Raw genomic sequence first — 21,720 nt, 5'->3', positions numbered from 1 at the left:
AGACGTCACTGATGTAAACAAACATCACAAAAGGAAAATGCATTTTAACGTGTTGCAGGAGGAACAGGAACAGTTGATAACACAAAGACTAATGTCTGTGGAGCTCAAACTACTGCATTCGTCTTTTTCTTCTTGTAATAATTCTGCGCTGGTAAAAACCTTTTTTCAACGTGTGTCGATGTGACGGTCAGTTTGCCACTGATCCATTGGCTGTTGATGCAACTGTGCGTCGCCTTCTTTTAGCACGTTAGCATGTTAATATTCACTAATTAGCAAAGCAGACCTGATGGGAACGTCACTACTTTTTCAGGTATTTGGTCAGAAACCAAAGTGTTGAAAATGTTGACCTGATGAATATGATCACCAGAATAACTGCAGTTCATCCTGAGGAGAACATGAACATGTGAAACAGATCATCACAGTCATTTCAGTGGCTGCACCGCTAACGTGGCTAAAGATTCAAACCCAGCACTTTGAATATGGTTAGAAAATACAGTTACTGTCTGACACTGATGTTTACCTTTGACTTTCATCTTTAAATAACCTTTAAACACTAACCCAGGTTTGAATCTGACCTGTGCTGAGTTTGTGTTTCTCGGTTTAAATTCCTGCGTATGAAGCTCCTCTGAGTGTAAACAGCAGCTCTACTGTTCTCACATGCAGGAATACACAGCTTTGCTAAATGAACTCTTGTTAATATTGTGTTTTTTCTTTTCCTGCAGCCGTCTAAATAATTAGCTTTTGTTGTAGAAAATGATGAATTTGGGCAGTTAATTTATTGATCGTCCGGCTCCTCCGATGTGCTTTGCTTTAGAAAGCCATTAATCAATGGATGAAAACACCTAATTCTCCTCCTGCTCTGCTTTTCTCTTTTTTTCTTCTCTTTCTGTCTCGAACGGAGGATCCCCAGCCACAGTATGGAAAAGAACTGCAGCTATGGACTAATAATAATAATGATGATGATGATGAAGTGGAAAAATAATAGTTTATGTACAATTAGAAAAAGTGGATTCATGCATAAATAATTTCCTTTCTTCAGTTTCTTCAAATGTCACAGTTTTTAGATAAAAACCCAGAGAGCAGCTTCAGAACTGCGACATCAACATAAATCATGGAGCGTTCAGGTGATAGAAAATAATGAGAAAAATGTAATTCATTACATTTTTAATTATCTGTTAATATAAATACAAATCTACAGCTTTTCTCCTGGTTGTTTGAATCACCTAGAAATGTACAAACTGACAGATGGAAGCAGAAACGTCTGTTCTGCTCTGTTAAATCCCTGTTTCTGTCAGTGGAGTCTGGTAGAGATATATAGAGATGTCTCTGGTTAAACTAAAGGATCTGACTCTTTAATAAAAAGGAATCCTATCATAATGTTGTCAGACAAAACCAAATGGATTTATTCATTATCATCTTCAGCTCCTGACTGTGTTCCTGTGGAGATGACTACAGTCACACAGAGACATCGTTTTAAAACTAGAAGTTACTGTGATTCCAGAGATGTGACTGTTTTATCCAGAGAATGACTAACAGCTGATTCCTCAGAAAATCACCAGTCAGTTACTAAAAAAGGAGCTGAACATGTATAAGTGGGCTGAGACCTCATTTAACTTGCTTTGATATTATAAATATCTTTGTTTTGTCCAGACGCTCATGAATCATTTTTAACAAAGACTCTAAATAAGTGTCTGACTAACTACCAGTGTGGTAGGTGTGAAAAATAATGCTTAAATGACCTACCAGAGGAGTCAGGGTTCAAACTACCAACCCCGTGATTCCCCACTGGCTACTGTCGACCCTGAACTCGTGCCTCGGCCAATCAGACGGCCTGTTGTTGCTCCACATTCCTCTGCGCTGAAAAAGTCGCTTTAAGCCGACAAGAGTTCATTTTCAGACGCTTATGTTTGTGTTTTTGTTCGTTATCAATCCACCAGAGGTCCTGAGGATGACAAATGGGGCCTGTCAGGGCGACGCCAGTCATAACAACACACACACCCCACACACACACACACACACACACACACACACACACACACACACACTTATGTTTTCAGGCATTTAGCTGATGTTCTTATCCACAGCCGCTTACAATGACTGATGGACTGATGTGCACACACATACTGTATGCTTTACGTGTGTGTGTGTGCGCGCGCGCGTGTGTGTGTGTGTGTGTGTGTGTGTGTGTGTGTGTGTGTGTGTGTGTGTGTGTGGCACAGCGGTGGGAAAGCTCGGGGTCGTGGATAACAAGTCAGACCCTGAAACACAATGAGCTCGGCTGTAATCTGTCTTATCTGCACACACTGAACTCCAGCACCACTAACAATAACAGCAATACATGGAGCAGTACTAATGATAATAATAATAACAATAATAATAACAGTGATCTTTACTGTTGAAGAAAGTAGATATGAAGACAAATCAGCAGCACAGACTCTTTGTGTTGAGTATTTAAATCCACACACAGGTGGTTTTTACTGTACTGAACGTTTACAACAAACCAGCAGAGACCTCCAGAGACTGTCCTCATCAGGTGGTGAAGAGACCGTCCGTCCTCTCTCAGGAACGTAGCGTGACGTCGCTACAACCTCCATCACACCTGTTCACACCTGTATTTAACACGGTCACATTCACAGTCACCACAGTCCTGGTTTACACACAGGTGTTAGATCAGAATGGAAGCTAACTGTCCTGTTAGCCGATAAACCAGCTAACTGACAGCTAACCGCAAGTAAACAACCCAGTTCAGAGGAAACAGCTGTTGTGACCGACTGGTGCTAGCGTTTTCACGGTTACTAGCATGTTAGCTTGCTAGCTACAATATTCACTGTGTTGCTTTGTTCCAAACTGTTTTGCAGGGATGATTTCTGCTGTGGTTCATCAGACGTGGAGACACATGGGAACGAACTGAGAGGTGAGTGTGACCAACTCTGTCTCATCCTCACTAAAGCTCCTCATCATGTTGTTGTTGACGTATTCTTCAGTGTGTCTGCTGGTGTGAGTGAGCTGTGTTAGAACTGAAGGCTTTGGCCTCCTGGTCTGATACGGTGGAAAAGACCTGGACCAACAGTGTGTTTGGTGATGGCGAGCGATGGGAACATGGACGCTGTTTACATCCTGCCTGTACAGTTACTGTTGGTTTAACACTGACGGCTGATTAATATTCATACAGGACGTTTTAGACTCACTCTATTTTTTATCACTGCGCCCTCTGCAGACACCGGTGGTTATTAATTCTGTCGGGTTCTGAATCAGTCCCACTCACTGACACATGACTCAACAGTGTCTATTACCCATGATCCCCGGCTTCTGCAGCAGGAAGTGCTGTGGCTGTACCAAACACCAAACTCTGTTTCTAACTCCTGATGTTCCCGTCAGTTTCCTGGATATCGGAGGTGAACGCTGGTGTTTAACTGATCTACAGTTCAGCTTCAGACTGGTTCAGTTCTCTCTGGGTCTGACAGCTGTTTCATCCTGTCAGCAGAGACACGGACTAATAAATATGAAGAAGTCTCTGCTGTGGCCCAGGATGCTCCGACCATATAAACATTTGTACTTAGTGTCAATAAAGATCATTTGAATTGAACAGAGTGGAATCTGGAGAGAAAAGAAGGGACAGTGAATAAGGGAGGGATGAGGGAGAGAGGGGGGGGGGGGTGAAGATGTGGATGGAGGGAAGAGGAAGAGGAGAAAGTGTGAGAGAGGAGAGACCGAGAGAGAAATAATTAGAGGAGGAGAGAGAGACTACAGGAGATAAGGGAGAGAGAGAGGGGAGGGGAGAGGGCAAGTGAATGAAGGGGAAAGAGAGAGAGAGAGAGAGAGAGAGAGAGAGAGAGAGAGGCTCGTGCAGCAGCCGCTCCGGTAGTTTTGGCTCCGGAGACGCGCAGGACGCAGCGAACTGTCCCGGCTCCCCTCGATGGTTCACCGCAGCCCGGAGGAGGGACAGACCTTCCACCGCTGCCCGGAAATCAGCGCCCAGGAGCCGCACACACACTGACAGCAGTAAGCCTCCTCTGCGCCTCAACAGCTCTCACATTAACACATCAAAAAGGAAAAAAAAAAAAAAAAGCAACACCCCGGGAAACTCCGGCGCGTCTCTACCCGCTCACCGCTGCCTCTGTTCGGCCACGGACAACACGCCGGACCGCTGATCTGACTGGGACTTATCCGGACCTTCTCTTTATTTATTCCGATGAAACTTTTCCTCACCGGCTGCTTTACATTGCAAACTAATCCAAAGTGCGCGTGAGTGTGTGCGCGCGCTTATTGCTTTTTATTTGGAGCTTTTTATTTTGCGCTTGGCGCGCGTAAAATCCGCGCTAAAAACAACCATCCCGAGACCGAGAGAGCGGAGCGGAGCGGGGCTGAAGCGGAGGGTCAGCCGGGCTGAAGTCAGTTCATACACAGCGTTTTACTGGCTGTAGAGTTTATACACATTTTATGACTCACAAAGGGACTTTAAAGACGGGCTCAGAGAGAGTTTAGAAAGTATGCGAAGAAAAAAATAGTTGAGTCCTGACAGTTTGAGTTAGATGAAGAAGCTGAAAAGACAGAATGATGCTTTTTCAGAAAATATTTTCATTCCTTTAATGTTGACTTTATTTTACTGCAGCTGCAGATTTATTTTATTTTACCAGCTGAGTGTTTCCACTGATAAAGACAGAAAAAAACACCAAAACACAAACTGTTAAAAAAAAAAAATCTAAATAGAGACACGTTAGAGTTGATGTTGAACTTTGTCCTGGACTCAGGATCATGTGAAACACCTGAAACTGTGAACAGATGATTCTCAGCTCTGATTAAAACCAGGACAGTTTAAAGGAGGAAACCATGTGAACCAGACTCTGATTAAATTCTAATCTGAGCACAGGAGGAGGAGGATGTGTTTCAGGATCAGGTTAGAGTCAGAGTCGTTTTAAAGAAGAAGGGTTCAGCAGTGATTTGCTTCATTTATAAACAGGTTTGTTGTGAACACTGTGTCCTTTACAGCTTCAGCTTCACACCCAACACTAAACACTTTTTAAAAAAATAAAGAACTTTTTACATTTTTAGAATCCACTTCCAGATTAAAACAGAAAGATTTGAAGTGAAAATGTGGATGTAAGGTGCAGACTGAGGTTAGGTTTCTGCCCCTCTGTGAAACACGGTGAATCAGGCTGTGGTCAGGTGGCTCAGAGAAACAGCACAACTCAGAGTTTAATGTGATGAATCTGTGATTCCCGTTAATTTGATGTGAACACACTTTGAGGGAGCTTTAGTTTCTGAGTCTCAGTTAAAATTTTAACGCAGAGACACAGTGAGTGTGACGTGTTGTTGTGTTTGAAATCACACCCACACTGAGCAGATCTGACCCTGTGTGTGTGTGTGTGTGTGTGTGTGTTGTGATGCTGCTGACTGACGCCTCGTCCTCTCTGTTTCCTGCAGCAGCCGGTGGGCAGCCATGCTGAAGCCGGGCGACCCGAGCGGCTCAGCCTTCCTGAAGGTGGACCCGTCCTACCTGCAGCACTGGCAGCAGCTCTTCCCTCAGGCGCAGCTGAAGGCTCCTCTGGCCCCGCCGCCGCCTCCACCTGACCGCCTCTCCATCCCCGTGGACAGCCTGCGCCCGTCCCGCCTGCACAGCCACCTCCTGTCCTCCACACACTGCACCTCCTCCTCCTCCTCCTCTTCTACATCCTCCTCAGCAGCTTCTTCTTCAGCAGCAGCAGCAGCAGCAGCAGCTCTCACCCCATCCTCCTCCATCTCCATCTCCGCCTCCGCAGGGCTCTCCCAGCTGCCCGTGCCCCAGCAGATTGCACTCTTTGGGCAGGCGTTAGCCCCGGTGTGTGCCGGGCCTGGAGGTCCTGGAGGAGGAGGAGGACCAGGAGGAGGTGGAGGAGGAGGAGGAGGAGGAGATCTGGTGGTGGTCGTCCCCCCGGAGAACCAGCAGGGTCACAACCCAGCAGCGGGGCTCCTCCATCAGGCCAAAGAGCATAGCTGTGGGGGGGTGGGGGTGGTGTCGTCCAGCGTGAAGAGCAGCAGCAGCGGAGGAGGCGGCGAGGAGGGCGGGAAAGGAGCGACGACGAGGTTCAAACTGACGTCGGAGGAGCTGGACTACTACCTGTACGGACAGCAGAGGATGGAGATCATCCCACTGAGCAACCACACAGGAGAGCTCAACAACCGTACGTACACACACACACACACACACACACACACACACACCTCAGGCTGTGTTTTTATGCTTTTATTTTGAAATGGGATGATGGAGTGATGAGAGGAGAGAGAGGAGGTCTTCTGTGTTAAGGTTGTGTTCACTGACCTTCTGCAGCTTTCACTTCCTCTGCTTTATTTCTAATCATTTTCACATGATAATTCTTCATAGATTCACTGTTGTTGTGTTGTTGTGTTGTTGTGTTTATCAGAACAGTAATTAAATCACTGCTGCTGCATATCTTAGAATATTTCTCTCTGCTGAAGTTCTGTGTTCGTTGACTTTATTCAACTGTAATTTATTTCTTAGCGTTACTAAATTATTTTCTAAACATAAGGAGAAAATGAATTATAATTAACTAATAATCTGCAGAATGAGTTTTAATATTCTCACAGTCAATGTGGTGTTAGAAGCTAATTTCTCTTTTTTATTCTCTCCTTCCGTTCGTCTCAGTGGATTTCAAATATTTCCATAATATAATTCATATTCAAAGCTCCACAGAATTAGTGGATTAATTAGCAGCTGAACTTTGATTTAAAAACACTGCTGAAATAAATTAAATTAAATTAAATAGATGAGAAATGAATTCATTATTTTTCCAACTTTAAAACTAATTTTTCATTTAATTTCCATCAGTTTAAAATGTAAAGACTTTAAATGTAAACAGTGATAAATGTATTTCGTTAATGAAAATGTGTTAAACTGTGAATTCACAGTTTATTACAGGGTGTGATTCTCTGGTGTCTGTCTGAGGGAGACAGCGGACTGTTACAGTTGCTTTGACAGCTGCTGTGTTGGACAGTAGGAGCTGAGGGGTCAGAGGTCAGAGGTCAGCAGCCTGGCCTGGGTTCAGACCCTCACAGCAGCAGGCCTGCAGCTCACCTCATGTTAACCAGACCGCGGTCACATTTTTATGGAAATAAGACACGTTCCTCTCCTGCACCTGTCGCGCGCTCCTTTCAGTGTGTTTTTTTAGGCGTGTGCGCGCGCTACTCGATCGCGTTGATTAGACTCCAATCAACGCGATCGATTAATTACATATTAGTTTTATTTTTTCTTCAGCGGAAGGAGAAAATCAAACAGCTCGTTTTTATTCTTTTACTTTCATTTGTTTTATTCTTTTCATTTAAATTTAATTCTTTAATATTTAAATTTTCATCCAGATTTTTTCCGCTGTTGTAGAATCATAAACTGTGTTTTTATTATCGATCAAACTCCTTTATTACTTTGATATCTGCTGGGAGCGCGTGCGGCTTTTACGCATGACGGCGCTCTGTCAATACACACACACACACACACACACACACTCGGTGTGAGTGGACGTCACCGTCAGACTCTCCGTTCCCTCAGGTTAATTTAACGTTATTAATTCTGATTAGTAGTTAGTTTCTGTCCGGTTGCTGTGGTGACGCTGCTGTAACAGCGCGGGTTTGACTCCGTGTCATTTGTTCGTTCTGCTCGGTTCTTTGTGTTGCGTTCAGGGACTGAGTTGTGTTTATTTTTGAACTTGTGGTTAAAGTGTGTTTCGCTGCGCGTCACACTCACTTTTATCATTAAATACAGAAACAATAAATTAAACTTACACCTGGATTCAGTCTCACAGCGGCTGAAGGAGGCTGAACTTTCCCTGTTAATAACGTGTTCAGACTTTAACAGGCTGAGTGTGTGTGTGTGTGTGTGTGTGTTTAAACCTTTAATATCCGCCTCTTTGTTTTGACTGGAGCATCACCTGTCCTCTTTTTATTTCACTTTATTTCACTTTATTTTTTTTACCTGTTTGCTCCCGCCACAGTGACGTCACCGGGCTCCTAATCCTCCTCTGTGATTGGTCGGAGCGGTGACATCTGTAACTTCAGAGTTCATCATCGCTGTTTCTGGTTTCAGGCGTTATGGCAGCGATCCTAAACACTGAGTGTGTGTGTGTGTGTGTGTGTGTGTGTGTGTGTGTGTGCTGTATATTCCGCGGTGATAAAACGGACCATCAGCAGTAATCTGCGTCGATACGCGCCGGCAGGGCCGATGAGGGATGGAGGGACAAGCAGGAATTAATTGCCGTATATAGTTTTGTGTTTGTGGAGGAGAGAGAGAGAGAGAGAGGGAGGGAGGGAGGAGGGGGAGGGGGAGGGAGGAGGAGAGAGAGGGGATCGATCCACCGGCCACCGGCCCGCTATTTATCATCCCAACACGGCCGTATTGAGGTCTCTGGGGGTGTGTGTGTGTGTGGGGTGGGTGTGTAGATAAAGCAGTCACACACACACACACACACACACACACTCGTGTCACCGTCTGACCTCGATTATTAATTACACCAATAATAATAATAATAATAATAATAATAATAATAATAATTATTATTATTATTATTATAATGTGAGAGAAAAAATCTAAACGAATATTTATGATAAATTATAAATGAAATTCAGATTTTTAAAGAGAAACATTTTGACCTTTTTAAAGTTTTTCTGCTTATTCACTAATATTCACACTCACACCTAACGAGCTGAATTTAAAGATGCATTTTGAGTTTGTCTGTAAATAAAAACCTGTTTCTCTGTAAAAATTAAAATCCAAATGAAAAATCAAATCAAATCTAATTTCTTCTCCACCAGAATTATTAAGATTTAATCTTAATCTAATCTGAGTGTGTTCAAGTGAAATGAATTAATAAAATGTTTAATTATTATTTTTTTGAAGGTACTCAGGAGATCCTGTTCATTTCCCATAATGCACCTGGACAGTATCTCCACATTAGTTTGGTGCAGACACGTCGCTGAAGCTCCACACACACAGTTTGTTCTGCAGGTTTTCTCTTTCTAAACTTGTAGTTTCAAAGCTGAAGCTGAGATAAATCAGATCGTTATAATTATAATAATAATTATTATTATTATTATTGTTATTATTATTATTATTATTGAAGCCAGAAAACAGCCTGTCATATCTAAACTCATGTCCCTTAAATACTCAGAAAGCAGAGTTTGGTTTGTGGTGTGTTTGAGTTTGAGGAGCTTCTGTGGATATTTCAGACCCAGAGTCTTTGTTATTTCTAAGATCCTGGTGAGAACCATGAACAGCAGCTTCCTGTGGTTTGAATTGAGGAGGAGCAGGGTTTGACAGATTGATCCTTAAATGATCAGTTCAGACACATTTACACTGAGATTTTTTTTTACACCTCGAGTACATGAAGTATCCACATTTACCCATTAATACACAAGAATGATCAGGTTTTAAAATCTTACAGCAGAAACAACAGTCGTCAGTATTTTTCTGTTCAGTCGTCGTGTTTTCTGTTGCAGCAGTGAAGCGTCTGACAGGAAGTTATCAGACAGCTGGGGTGTGTTCTGATAAAAAACACAGATCAATTCTTACAGTTTACATCTGGAGTTAATGTCAGCTGGCAGATTTACTGTAATTTAATAAAGCAGGACACACACACACACACACACACACTCTCGCCTGTTTGCTGGTTCTCACTCGCTCTTCGTCTCAAACAAACCTTTTCGTTTCATGTCAGATAATGAACTCGTGTTTGACTCGTTCACACTTTGATTTTTCGTGACGTCTCCTCTCGTGCTCAGACTCCACGTGAGGCCGAGGCCACAGGACAGGTTGTTGTTGTTTGAGGTGAAACTAAAAGCTGAGCTGTAACGTCTCCTGAAAACCACGTTCAGAGACGACTGAATAATGTTGCTGACTGAGTTTTGAAGGCAACACGCTCTGACTGCTGCCTGGAGTAAGTTACGTTATGTATTGAAAACGTGAACACGTCCTGACTTATACTTTAAGTTAGTGTCAACATTTCAGTATCAAACCATTAAACCATGTGAGTCCCTAAACACATCACGTTCATTAAGAACCTTTATCCATTATGTTGATTTTTAAAAATGTTAAATTATATTTATGAGTCCAGAGACTCAGACTCAGGTCTGAGTCCAGAGACTCAGAATCTGGACTCCAACAGGACTCCGTAGTGTTTAAAGTAGAATGTAAAATCCACATTTCATCTATTAATCGAACTGTTCAGTGATTTTTTCTGTAAATGTAATTCACTGTTGTTTAGACTCTGTGGTCTAAAGATAAAGAACTTATTAGATTTATGTTGTTGTGTAAAACAGTTACATGTCCAGATGTTTAGTGAGACAGACATTTAATATGAGACATATCCAGACTGTGTCCCACTGTAAAACTCCTTGGTGCTGGACGCTGTTTACTGAGAACAAGCTGCAGGAAAAGTGTATTTTGGATGAAGTGATTTGGCCTTTCGCTCAGAGGGACGTGATGGTTGATGTGGAGTTTGTCCAGTGTTCCTTCTCTTGTAGCTCTGTGTTTGGTCTCCTCCACCTCCTGAGGGAAATATCTGTCTGTGTAGCTGCTGACGTCTCCGCCATGTTGCCCAGGTAGTGAACAGTGGGTTTATCAGAGTGATGAAAACTGAGGCTGAACCAGAAGGTAAATGTGCCGTAAAATGACGAATAGAAGCCAAAAGAGTTGGAAAAAACCCAGTGGAGAGCTTTTGTTCGCTGTGGGTTTACAGAGCGGAGCGGCCGCCTCGCTGTGTGGTCCGTCCTCATCTGGACTCACAGCTGTGTTGGAAACAAACGCAGCTATTAACATCCATGGTCTTTATGAAGTGTGATGGTTTTGTTGAGGAGAAGTCCAGGACTTTGTCACTGAACCTCGACTCTCTCACTGTTTGGTGCTTGTAATGGCGATGAGTCAGGAAATGGCATAAAACTGTATTTCACTCTTGCAGTTAATCACTGGATTAGAGTCAGATCAGTGCAAATGTGGAAATGGAAAGTGGCACTTTAACGTCTGAGTACGTGAAAATGTAGTTTCCTGATATGTTTGTGAAGCAGATTAGATGTTTTTTTAAAAAATAGAAATGTTTGGAATGAAAAGTTTTAGGAAGATTCAAGATAAAATCCTGAGTTTACAGGAACAAACTGCTTCACTAAAGCGTAGTAAGAAGTGGCCGCAGACGTTTTCACTGGAAATGGTGTCCGTCGCTCGGAGATCAGACGCAGAGCGGAGCTGTCTAAACACTGGCGATGGATGTAACAGAATACTGAGTTTGAATGATGGGCAGCGAGGAGAGCACGCCATAACAAGTTCACAGCCAGTTCATCAGTCTGAAAGAGAGGAAGAGAAGAAGAGAAAACAGGTTCAGTGAAGGAAAAGACGACACATTCACAGCCTGAGAGAAGAAGCTGCATGAAGTGAGTCAGTCACTGTTTTATATTTAGTGACTGTATCATCTGTAAAACACACTGAACACATGTTAAATATAAGACATGAAGTCACACAGTTTACATGTTGAAGCTGGACACGAAAACTAACATGAAAAATAACTTGAACTGTTTGGATCTGAACATGTTAGAAATAAGAACAACAGTCACAGTAGTTTTAGACAAAGACTATGTTTGAATATTCAGTACATTAAAAAATATGATGTCATATGTTAAGAGGTGTTTTTAAATATATTAAAAAACAGCTTATTAAAATCTATAACATCCATAAATAATAATGTTTGTTTTTAAAACTGCAGGAAAATATGGTAAATAATGGAAAAGCCTCACATGTACATGAAGCCTGGTCACAACTGGTTTTTAACACAGTGAAATAAACTACAGGACGTTTCATGTTTGTAGCAGAGTAATAGTTGAAATGAGTAATAATAACTGAAGGAGCAGTAGCTGGTGTATGAGAATTATTGTGACTCTAAAAAATATACACACATTTTTTTCTAGTTAGTTAAAGTTGAATTTTATTTTCTAAAAACTTTATAGAAATGAAAACATATTTTTTTTTTATATAGATATTTTTTTTATATAGTCTCTGATGTATGTGACAGTTTTCAATCACAGTCCTGCAAACACACAGAATGAACACACCTGTGTGTGTGAGAACAAACGTGGACAGATGATCGTAAAGAGACTGACTTCATGTTCGTTATCGTGATCTGATTATTCTCTGTGAGAGCTGATGGAGCTCCGACAGACTGTGGCTTCAAATCTGACCTCCATCTTTAAATGTGACATTATTATTCATGATGAGTTAAATAATTATTAAGGGAATGCTTTATTACCTTCACATCCAGTGACTCACACACAACACACACAGTGTAAATACACAGGTGTGTGTGAACAAACACTGAAGCCTCTCACACTCCACAATAAACAGTTTTATTCTGCTTTTCTGTCGTCGACAGAAAGAAATGTCAGGATCAGATCGGTCAGTGAATGCCTCCTGATAACAGCTGCTGATCTGTGTAGTAGAGAAAACAGCAAACAACAAACGCACCATTCCCTCCTGTTTAATAAAAACTCCAGTGAGCAGCTGTTTAAGTTACTGAGCCTTGATAAGGTCGTAAGGTTTAGAAACGTTTGTCTTCAGAGTAGAGTCAGCATTGGTTCAGAGACGGACTGACAGTGTGTGTTTGGGTGTTTTTCTGGGAGTTCTCTTTGAATCATAAACTGTTGGAACAGGAGAAAGGTCTGAGGTAAAGTCACTGTTATTCTTGAACTTTGTTCACTTTGACACCAGATAGTTTGTGTTTTATATGAAGCATCTTTTCAGTCAGGAGAAAACGTTTTAGGTTGTTGTTGTGATTCCAACAAAATAACTCTCTTCATATCATAATTTATGGACTCAGATGAGTTTCTATTAAAGATGCACAGCTGAGGTGGTTTGAACAGTTCACCTCCGACGTCTCCTCCACAGCTAAAATAAAAATGACGTCTTTGCTAATTTCAGTCGCAGATCGTGGAGCCTGTGACATTTTTCCCATTTACTCGACCATGAACCTGTGTTACATTTTGTGGTTTATAAATGACCATAATATGGTTTAATTAACTTCTATCAATCATGGTGTAAAAGTGGCTGTCACTCTCTCAAATAGTGGATATTTAATTTTGGGAAAAACAGAAAAAAACCCAACATTAACATCCTGTTCCCCTCAGCCTCTCTGCTCTGCTCTGCTCTGCTCTGTGGGAGTTTTCTGTCCAGATAATAATCTCTCATTATGTTGCTACAGTCAATTAACATCCATTACTGTCAGACTGCATCTCTGAGTAAATGTTGACACTCGCTAATTCCCAGCAATACACTGCTCGCCACATTTAACCTGGAAAAACACCGCGGAGAGGAGGTTTTTCCTCATTTGGACTTCGTCAGGACTCCAGGATCCTGCTCCTTCTCCTCTCCTCAGTTTTCACTTTGTCTGAAGGTTATTTTACAACCATGTGAAGAGATGAATAATCATTTAATCTCATGTTTAATGCTGTGAATCAGTGTATCTGCACTGCTCTTTAATTTACGAGGTGTGTTCAGGGTCCTGCAGGTCCCCAAAAGGCTTAAAATGTCTCAAGTTCAATGTCAAGGTGACATTTTTTTCTCCTGTAATGTTGGATAAAAGGATCTGCTGCGATGAGTCAGACCTGACCTAATAAAAGAAACACACATGCAAACAGCAGCATGAAACAGACTGATAATGTTAATATTTAGACGAAGCAGACTTGTTTTTAAAGTTGTCCGAATATTAAAATGTGTAGATTATTAAAATCAGATTTGAAATCATTTATCAGTGTGTTTTTATCAGTGTGTGTTATAAAAGGTAAAACTCTGATCTTTCTCTCCAGGCTGCGACATGTGTGCAGACAACAGGAACGGCGAGTGTCCGATGCACGGTCCTCTTCACTCCCTGCGTCGACTCGTCGGCACCAGCAGCTCGGCGGCTCCCGTCACCCTGCCGGACGTCCCTGATTGGCTCAGAGACCTGCCCAGAGAGGTGAGACCTCAGCTGAGTCTGTCTGTTTGTTTGGCTGCAACACACTTGTATTTTATAATATTTAGATGAGATGTTGTGCAGAAATGTCACAACATCAGAGAACAGTTCTCATCAGGTTTACGATGGAATTAAGTCTTTGTGATGATCCACAGCACAGATGAAGTTTTAACAAAAATATTTCTATTGGTGCAAATTACAACATTTTCTCAGTCAGTGGAGAAAAATCTTTTGAACTCTTTTAATATAAATGAGCAGTTTCACAGTTACACTGCAGATTCAACTCTATATTCATCACGTGTCTGTAAATGCTCCTCACTAAACACTATGTTCCTCCTGGTTTCTCAGTCTGCGGTGTGTGGAGCACAGATCATGCTGGTTGCTTTTGTCATGAAGCTTTCCAGCTGTCGGCTGCAAGTAGCTAATGTTAGCAAAAATAGACTTAATGTGTTTTTTTCTAAAAGTACATTTTCTGCACTTTTTGCAGAAAATAAAAGAGAATGGCTCAAAAAAAGAGACTGACATCAAACCTTTAGAAGCTGTTGTAAAAAGTACAGGTGAGCTGGTTTGGTGAGGAGCATTTGTGGACACATGGAGGACAGTGAACGCAGCGTCGTCTCTGATCGCTGTTTATCTCAGCTGCTGTTTGTAAAGTCTTCATCTGTACAACAGCAGGGCTGCTACAGAACGAGCTGAGCGTGCTCAGAGTACGGACCGTGACGTCCTGCGCAGCTGCACAACGCAGAGAAATAAACAACACAAACAGAAATATCTGCAGTGTGTTTTGTGTGTGTGTGATCTCCCTGTGTCGTGTGTTCAGGTGTGTCTCTGCACCAGCACAGTTCCTGGTCTTGGGTACGGGATCTGTGCGGCTCAGAGGATCCCTCAGGGAACCTGGATCGGCCCGTTTCAGGGGGTCCCTCTGCTGCTGGACAAGCTGCAGTCCGGAGCCGTCAGGAACACGCGACACCTGTGGGAGGTAAGAGATGCTTCACCTCGTTTCTGAGCTTTATCCTGTGCTTGTGCTCTGTGTGTGTTTCTGTGTGACTATAACACACACTTGTGTACTCGTGTGTGTGTCAGGCTGTGCAGTGAGGTGTGTGTGTGTGTGTGTGTGCTTGTGGTCAGCGTCATGTCAACTCTCAGTCCATTGATCAGAGCAGATTGTATTTACATACAGTGGCAGGGGAAAGTCAATGTGGCAGTTATAAACAGCTGCATTAGCATCGGGGGGGCAGAGGGGGAGAAAGGGAGAAAGAGGGAGAGAGGGGGGAGGGAATGAGGGATGCTGGGAGACAGAGAGATAGATGAGTCCCTCGTGGCCGGGCTGGTAAAGGTCAGTCAGACGTCGGTTGACCGGACATCAGTCTCTCTGCTGTTGACCGCAGCAGGACGTCAGGAGGGAGGGAGGGGGTGAGGAGGAGGTGGGAGGTGGGGGTGTGAGGCAGCGGGTCAGGGGTCAGAGGTCAAGAGGGAGTGTGGGGGGGATTCAAGACATCATAGGCCAAGTCCAGCAGGAGCAGGGAGCATCATGTCAGAGAACAGGACAGAGATGAGTTCACTGCCGACCTCCTCACCTCCGGAGGAGGATGAGTGAGAAATGAAATTCTCTAGAACAAAGCCTCAGTATTTTTTGAAATGTAAACCAAAGTGATAAACACAAGCTAACACAACATAACTAACTTAACCTGACAGATACACAGAGACACAGGGTGAGAAAATATATTTTCATTCACTCTGTCTTTGGATTTCTGGAAACTCCACCATCTTCTACATGTGAAACATCTTTCATTTTCTTGGTAATTTCAATATTATTATTATTTTCAATGTTCAAGATTTATTCTTAGAGAACTTTTTTTTTTCACAAAATACCAAAACTTTTCTCTTAAATTATCTTTAGTATTATTTTTACACTCCTTCATTAAAAAGACCTGATATTTAAGTTTGATTTGTTAGATTTAAAATGTGAGTTTCCATCCACCACGTCTCCACTATATAACACATAATATAACAAATATATTCATTCATTATTAACAGAATTTCAGTTTGTAAGCCAGACTCAGATTTACTCTCTAAACTACAGTAATTCAGTGTCTTTTTATTTTAGAGATTTTGCTGCATCAATTAAAGTCTGTGACATTTTTGTCTAAATAATTTGATTAAATTTAATTCAGTAATTTTGGTATTTTCATTTAAATGCAGATATAAATGCTCGTGTTCATATAAAATTACAGAAATCAAACCTTTACTTTTTTTCACCTGAGGAAAAACAACCTTTTTCCTTCACAGTAATAAAATCTATGTGCAGAACGATGTAGAAATGCTCATTAGACTGAACAATACTACCAGATAATTAGCAGTAAAAATCCCAGAGTAAAGAGGAGGAAGGTGGTGAATCTCTCTCTGCTGCTGTTTTTACTAAATCGCCCACATTAAGGTCTTTTATAGCTCAGGACCCAAATTGATTGAGTCTGATTAAAATATCTTTGTACAGTTGTTGTGTTTGGACCCAGCAGAGACATTCCCAGGACCCTGTGTAGGGTCTCAAACCAGCCTTTGAAGCCCGAGGGCCCCGGAGAAATGCTGATCCGATAACCCGACTCTAACCATCGGCAGATTATCGGCTGCCGGGCTAAAACCGGTCATTAGGCCTATTGATGAAGAAGCTTTACACACAGATCCCATTAAAACTCACTGGTTGTTAAACTCGCTTATTGATGCCCCCCAAAACAGGAAGAGATGTGTGTCCTATAGCCAATCAGGGAGCTTGTGTCATGTTGTCTATGGTGTCCAGGAAGGGCCAGTTTTAATTAAGACACTTGCCGTTACGTCTGGGTGGAGCAGCGGAGGGTTTTCTGGCGCTGCAGTATTTTACGGCTCGACAAATTGATCTCCTCCGAGGCAGAGCTGAGTGTTTATGGTGGAATAATTCTTTAACTATCTCACCCGCAGCTTTATCACTCACTGTTTCTCTACTGTGATAAAGAGTCATGAGAAAGAAACCTTAACACAAACATTATCTTATTATCAATATTATTCTTGTGATTTTTAACCTCCATACATCTGGTCTGATCTAAGCACTATGTAAATACACTTTAGAGCTGAAACGAGCGTTACATCGACTCTCTGCCTCCAGCTTCTCAAATGTGAGGCTTTGCTGCTTTTCTCATTGTTAAATGTGAAATAATGTTGTGGGTTTTGGACTGTTGGTCTGATAAAACAAGCTGGCTCTGCAGCTGTGATGGATTCTTTCTGAAAATGGTAAAACCCCCATTTTAGCATTTAGAATCAGTACATCAACACGAGACTCACATTAGTGCAGCCTGCTGAACTAATAATATCAGATATGTCTTCACAGGAGAAGTTAGAAACGTTGGTAGCAGCTTATACGAACACGTCATGTTCATGCAGCGTGAGCACATTCATAAGACATTATAACACATTCATACAACTTTATAAAACTCTTTACAATCATGCACAGCAACTTATAACAAGGTTTATAAAGTATACGTTCAGTATTGGCCACTGTCTCTGAAGTGGTGTGTTTTGGAAAATAATTCTGTCAGTAGTAATAACTTGACACGCTGCAGTCACTTTACTTAAAACTCACCAAGAATTATTGATGTTTATCACATTATTTCATCTCAGGAGCTTAGAGTTTATAATCTGTTATAATAATGATGTGTTAGAGCATTTCTCTCTGTTTCTTTATACCTGATTAAAGTGGTTGTTATAATGTGCTGTGTGACCTGTAACACATTATTTCTGCCATTTACAGTATTTTATAAACCTTGTTAGTTATCGTGCATGATTCTTGACATTTTTAAAGATGTTTATAAAGTGTTATCTTATGAATGTGTTTATGATGCATTATAGACATGACAAATACTGTGCATATAAACCATTTAATATCATTAACAGGCGGCTCGCTCATGAAATTTATATTGTAAAGGCTCATTGTTATGGTTCAGTGTTTCTCTGTAATGTAGCACAGGGTCAACACTTTTATTTAAAACATTAGATCTCTGCCCTGGAACTCAAATCATTTTCTGATGAAATAAACTGTTCCCCATAAAGTTGGAGTAATTTTTTCAGACACATTCCTCTTTTTATTCCTGTTTTACACGTCAGTAAGACTCCAGCAGCCTGCGACACTTAATGGATAAACATTATAGATAATGGATGAATGAATTTCACGGATATGTGACGACTGGTTGACTGAGAAAATCTTTGGTTGAGAGCAGCTCAACGTTCAGATAACTGAAGCTCTGATCTGTCGTCCCACCACTGAAATATCTCAACAACCGTTGGACTGACTGTAATGAAGTTTGGTTCAGATATTCTTGGTCCCCAGAGGACAAAACAAGAATCAACCAACACGATTTCAGACAGAGCGCATTTCAAAGTAGCCATGAGATAAATAAACTGGAACAAAGTCTCCCACAGTGAGAGTAGTAAAGACCCAGGACCTCAGACCTGTACAGTAACTGAGTAAAAGTACAATAAATACTTCCCACTTTTGTTTGACAGTACTTGTTGAGGGAAGAGAAGGCAGTTTCTCATTCTGCCTGGATTTTCCAGAGGATTCGAGCCGGTGACCTCCCGGTCCGAACCTCGAGGCCCGCCTTGATTGAAAAGAATGTGCTGTAAAAACAGGAGAACCGTCCCGAAGTCGCGGCTCTGACCTCGTCCTCTGGGGTTTTTTACAGGAGTTTTCTTTTGGACAGATCTGAGACTGGACGAGCTGTCAGCACAGAGTCAGTAAAAACAGCACCGAACATCGAACTTCAGAGCGGGAGAGAAAGGAAAACTTCAGCTGCACAGTTTGAGGCTAAATATTTTGTTAGTGTGGGATGATGACGAGACACATGAGGATTCAGAGAATTCCAAAACGCCTGTTGGTATCTTGGCGTTTTACATCATAAAGCAGATAAAAAAAACTATTTTCTTTGTCTGTTTCTTGGAACTGGATCACTGTTGTCGGTCTGTATTTGGCTGTTGCTCTGTCCGGTTGTGTTTGTCTGTCTGTCCGTCAGCGTATTCCCCACAGAGCTCCCATTGACTTTGTGTTTTCAGTGGTTTGTGGTCACAGCGTCCAGTAAAGGCTCTGTAATGTTTTCCTGACTGATGTCATTACTTCACAGTTGTGTAACTGTCTGTATTCTGGGTTTTATTAAAGGGTCCGATCGCCATCGACGTCATCGCTTTTATTGCGTAATCATCGATGGTTTTATGTCAGATTACATGCTTAGCTTTCCTGTTGCTTGGATTTCAGTGAGGCGTTTGAGTTTTTCCCAATTTGACCTTTGAATAAAGGCAGTAGTGACCACACTGTTATAACGCAGTGATTCAGTGGGTTTGGAGTTTATATGAAGAGACTTGAGAATTCAAGACTCGTGGTTACAGTCACACAAAGCTCTTGATGTGAAATGAGTCCTGTCAGGAGGTTCTAACATGTAGTAAATAAAAGTGATGGATGGAAGATTAGAGTAATGGAATGGAGTCCAAACAGTCACTGGTTTACACAATTAGTTTTCTCGCTTTATCTATAAAGAAAATATGTCCATATCTCCACACTTTCAGCTCCTTAATTAAGATGCAAATCTTTAAAAACACCTCATGGTTTTGCTTTTTTAAAATGCTCAGTAATTTCCCAAAAACAGTTGCTCACTTATTTTATCAAACAAACAGGAAGAAATGCTGCATTTATTAGAGACTCGTTTCAACGGCGGATTAATCCTCATTTGGTTCTGTAGTGAGTATTTGTGGCAGCAGGACAGAGTGTTTGTTCATGATGATGAGGCAGAGTCGGATGAAAAACGTCTAGACATTATTTTACACTGTAGAATAAGAACCTTGTTTAAGCAGAAACCATTTTATCACTGTGTTCAAAGCCACCAGACTCCATTGACAAAAAGAAGAATTTTACCCCACGGCTGCTGGAATACCACTGCCTCCATCTGTTAGTTAGTTTGTGTTATTGTGTGGTCCTGTTACTTATGAAAAGGATCTGAATTCTTCTTCCACCACTGAAAGTCGCACAGTAACACAAACAAACAAACACACTGAGGCAGTGGTTGACCAGCAGCTCCTGTGTAAAATTACTGTTTGTGTCAGTGGAGTCTGGCAGTGATACATAGCAATGTTTCTAAATAAAAAAAGCAACTTACTCTTTAATAATCCAGAGGAATCTAGGATCTTACTCTCTAGGAATCCTGTTGTCAGACACTTATAATAACAATCTGAACTTTAGTGACTACACAGACAAATGCCCAGTTCAATAACTTTGCAGCACCTTGTCCTGGTTGCTGGAGACAATGTTCTTGCTCAATACTGCACTGGTTCCAAAGATTTTAGCCCCTAAAAAACACTGGAAAAATCCTTTAAAGACTGCATGGCATAGGGACCTGGACAGACCACAATGAGGAGAAAAGGGAGGTCATTTATTAAAAAAACAAACTTTATTAAACTTCACTTTAGCATGACAATAGTAACAGTCAGAACACAGACATTTTCTGAGGTAGTAATACACATAAAGAGAGCTGTATGAGGCGTTCAGGGACCTTTTCTTCATGTCGTCCCTCCCTTTCACGTCCTGACACTGCTCTACTGTCCCTGACGACTAAAAACAGAAAAGTGGAAGAAAAAGTCTGATGAGTGCTGTTTGGTTAAACCCACTCGGTGAGTCGGGTTAACTCAGTTCACGTCTCGCGCTGTGTGACATCACCCTGTAGGCACGGTAACCACGGGGGTTGAAGAACAAAGAGTGGGGTTTTCCATCAGGACTTCATGGTAGAATAACACCGAGTGTGTGTGTGTGTGTGTGTGTGTGTGTGAACATGTGTGTAGCGTCTTCATAATCCAGCAGTATGTTTGATCAGTGTGTTTTTACACAGTGATACAGCCGCTGGTTGTTTCCTCTCCTGCTTCACATGCTGAGACCAGCTACAGTACAAACTGTTACATGTGCACTTTGTGTCACAGGTTTGAAACTAACTCTGGACGTTCATCATGGCACCCACTGCAATTTATTCTGATCAGTCAAAAGATGGTTTAAAATATATCAAACCTGCTGCAGTTTATTTTTTACCCTTTCCTGTTATATTCATTTTCTCTGTTTTGGCGTCGTTCTTCCCACTTTTTCATCCAATGTCCAAATATTGTTCTACATGCACTTTCTGTCTTTATCCTCAAACCAAATCAATGATCAGTTTGAGTTTTGAACCCTGAGAGTGAGAAGATGTGAAAAAGATGTTTTTGGAAAGTCAGGACATCTTTGTAAAGTGAGAGGATTTTTGTAAAGTTGTAAAGAGCTGCTTATGGTTTCAGAGTTGGTGTTAGGATTAGATGAACTGGTAACAGCATGATGGGATTAGACAATGTAACCCACTGACCTGGAGAGAGGCGGGATTATTGAAAAACACCCTAAAGGCTGTCACCACATTATTCTCAAAGACTGTTTGCATCTAGTTTGTCCTTTGTTGTTGTTTTGTTTTAGGCAGGTAACAGGAGTGATCACAAAGAAAGAAACTGGCTCAGTATGATTGGATTTTTTTGTCACCTGGGTAGAGGTGCATCAGAGGGCGATGGTTACAGGACAGATGGGCTGGTACTGATGGCTGGCAAAATGGATCTAAAAGCAACCACATGATGTAGATTAGTCAGACGTTTTCATGGAGAGAAGAAAGGAGACGGAGAACAGTGCATCAAAAACAAGGGCACAAAGTGTAAAAATTAAAAATCAAGA

At 41.7% G+C, this 21,720-nt stretch overlaps 1 protein-coding gene across 2 annotated transcripts in view; it reads left to right on the top strand.

Moving 5' to 3' along the window:
* The first annotated feature begins 3,839 nt into the window (after window positions 1-3,839).
* Window positions 3,840-21,720, top strand: part of prdm6 (PR domain containing 6) — a 100,719-nt gene continuing 82,838 nt past the window's right edge. The window contains exons 1-4 of one of the 2 annotated variants that reach the window (XM_051074872.1): window positions 3,840-4,002; window positions 5,425-6,161; window positions 13,828-13,976; window positions 14,794-14,952. In XM_051074872.1, the coding sequence (XP_050930829.1) occupies window positions 5,441-6,161; window positions 13,828-13,976; window positions 14,794-14,952 (1,029 nt within the window). In that variant the 5' untranslated portion in view covers window positions 3,840-4,002; window positions 5,425-5,440. The remainder of the gene's footprint in view (window positions 4,003-5,424; window positions 6,162-13,827; window positions 13,977-14,793; window positions 14,953-21,720) is intronic. The other variant, XM_018663532.2, reaches the window with a different exon arrangement.

This window comes from Lates calcarifer, linkage group LG13 (genome assembly GCF_001640805.2).
Source record: "Lates calcarifer isolate ASB-BC8 linkage group LG13, TLL_Latcal_v3, whole genome shotgun sequence".
Classification (NCBI taxonomy): Eukaryota; Metazoa; Chordata; class Actinopteri; family Centropomidae; genus Lates; species Lates calcarifer.
The sequence above is the reverse complement of the archived record's forward strand: the minus strand, read 5'-3'. Positions and strand labels throughout refer to the sequence as shown.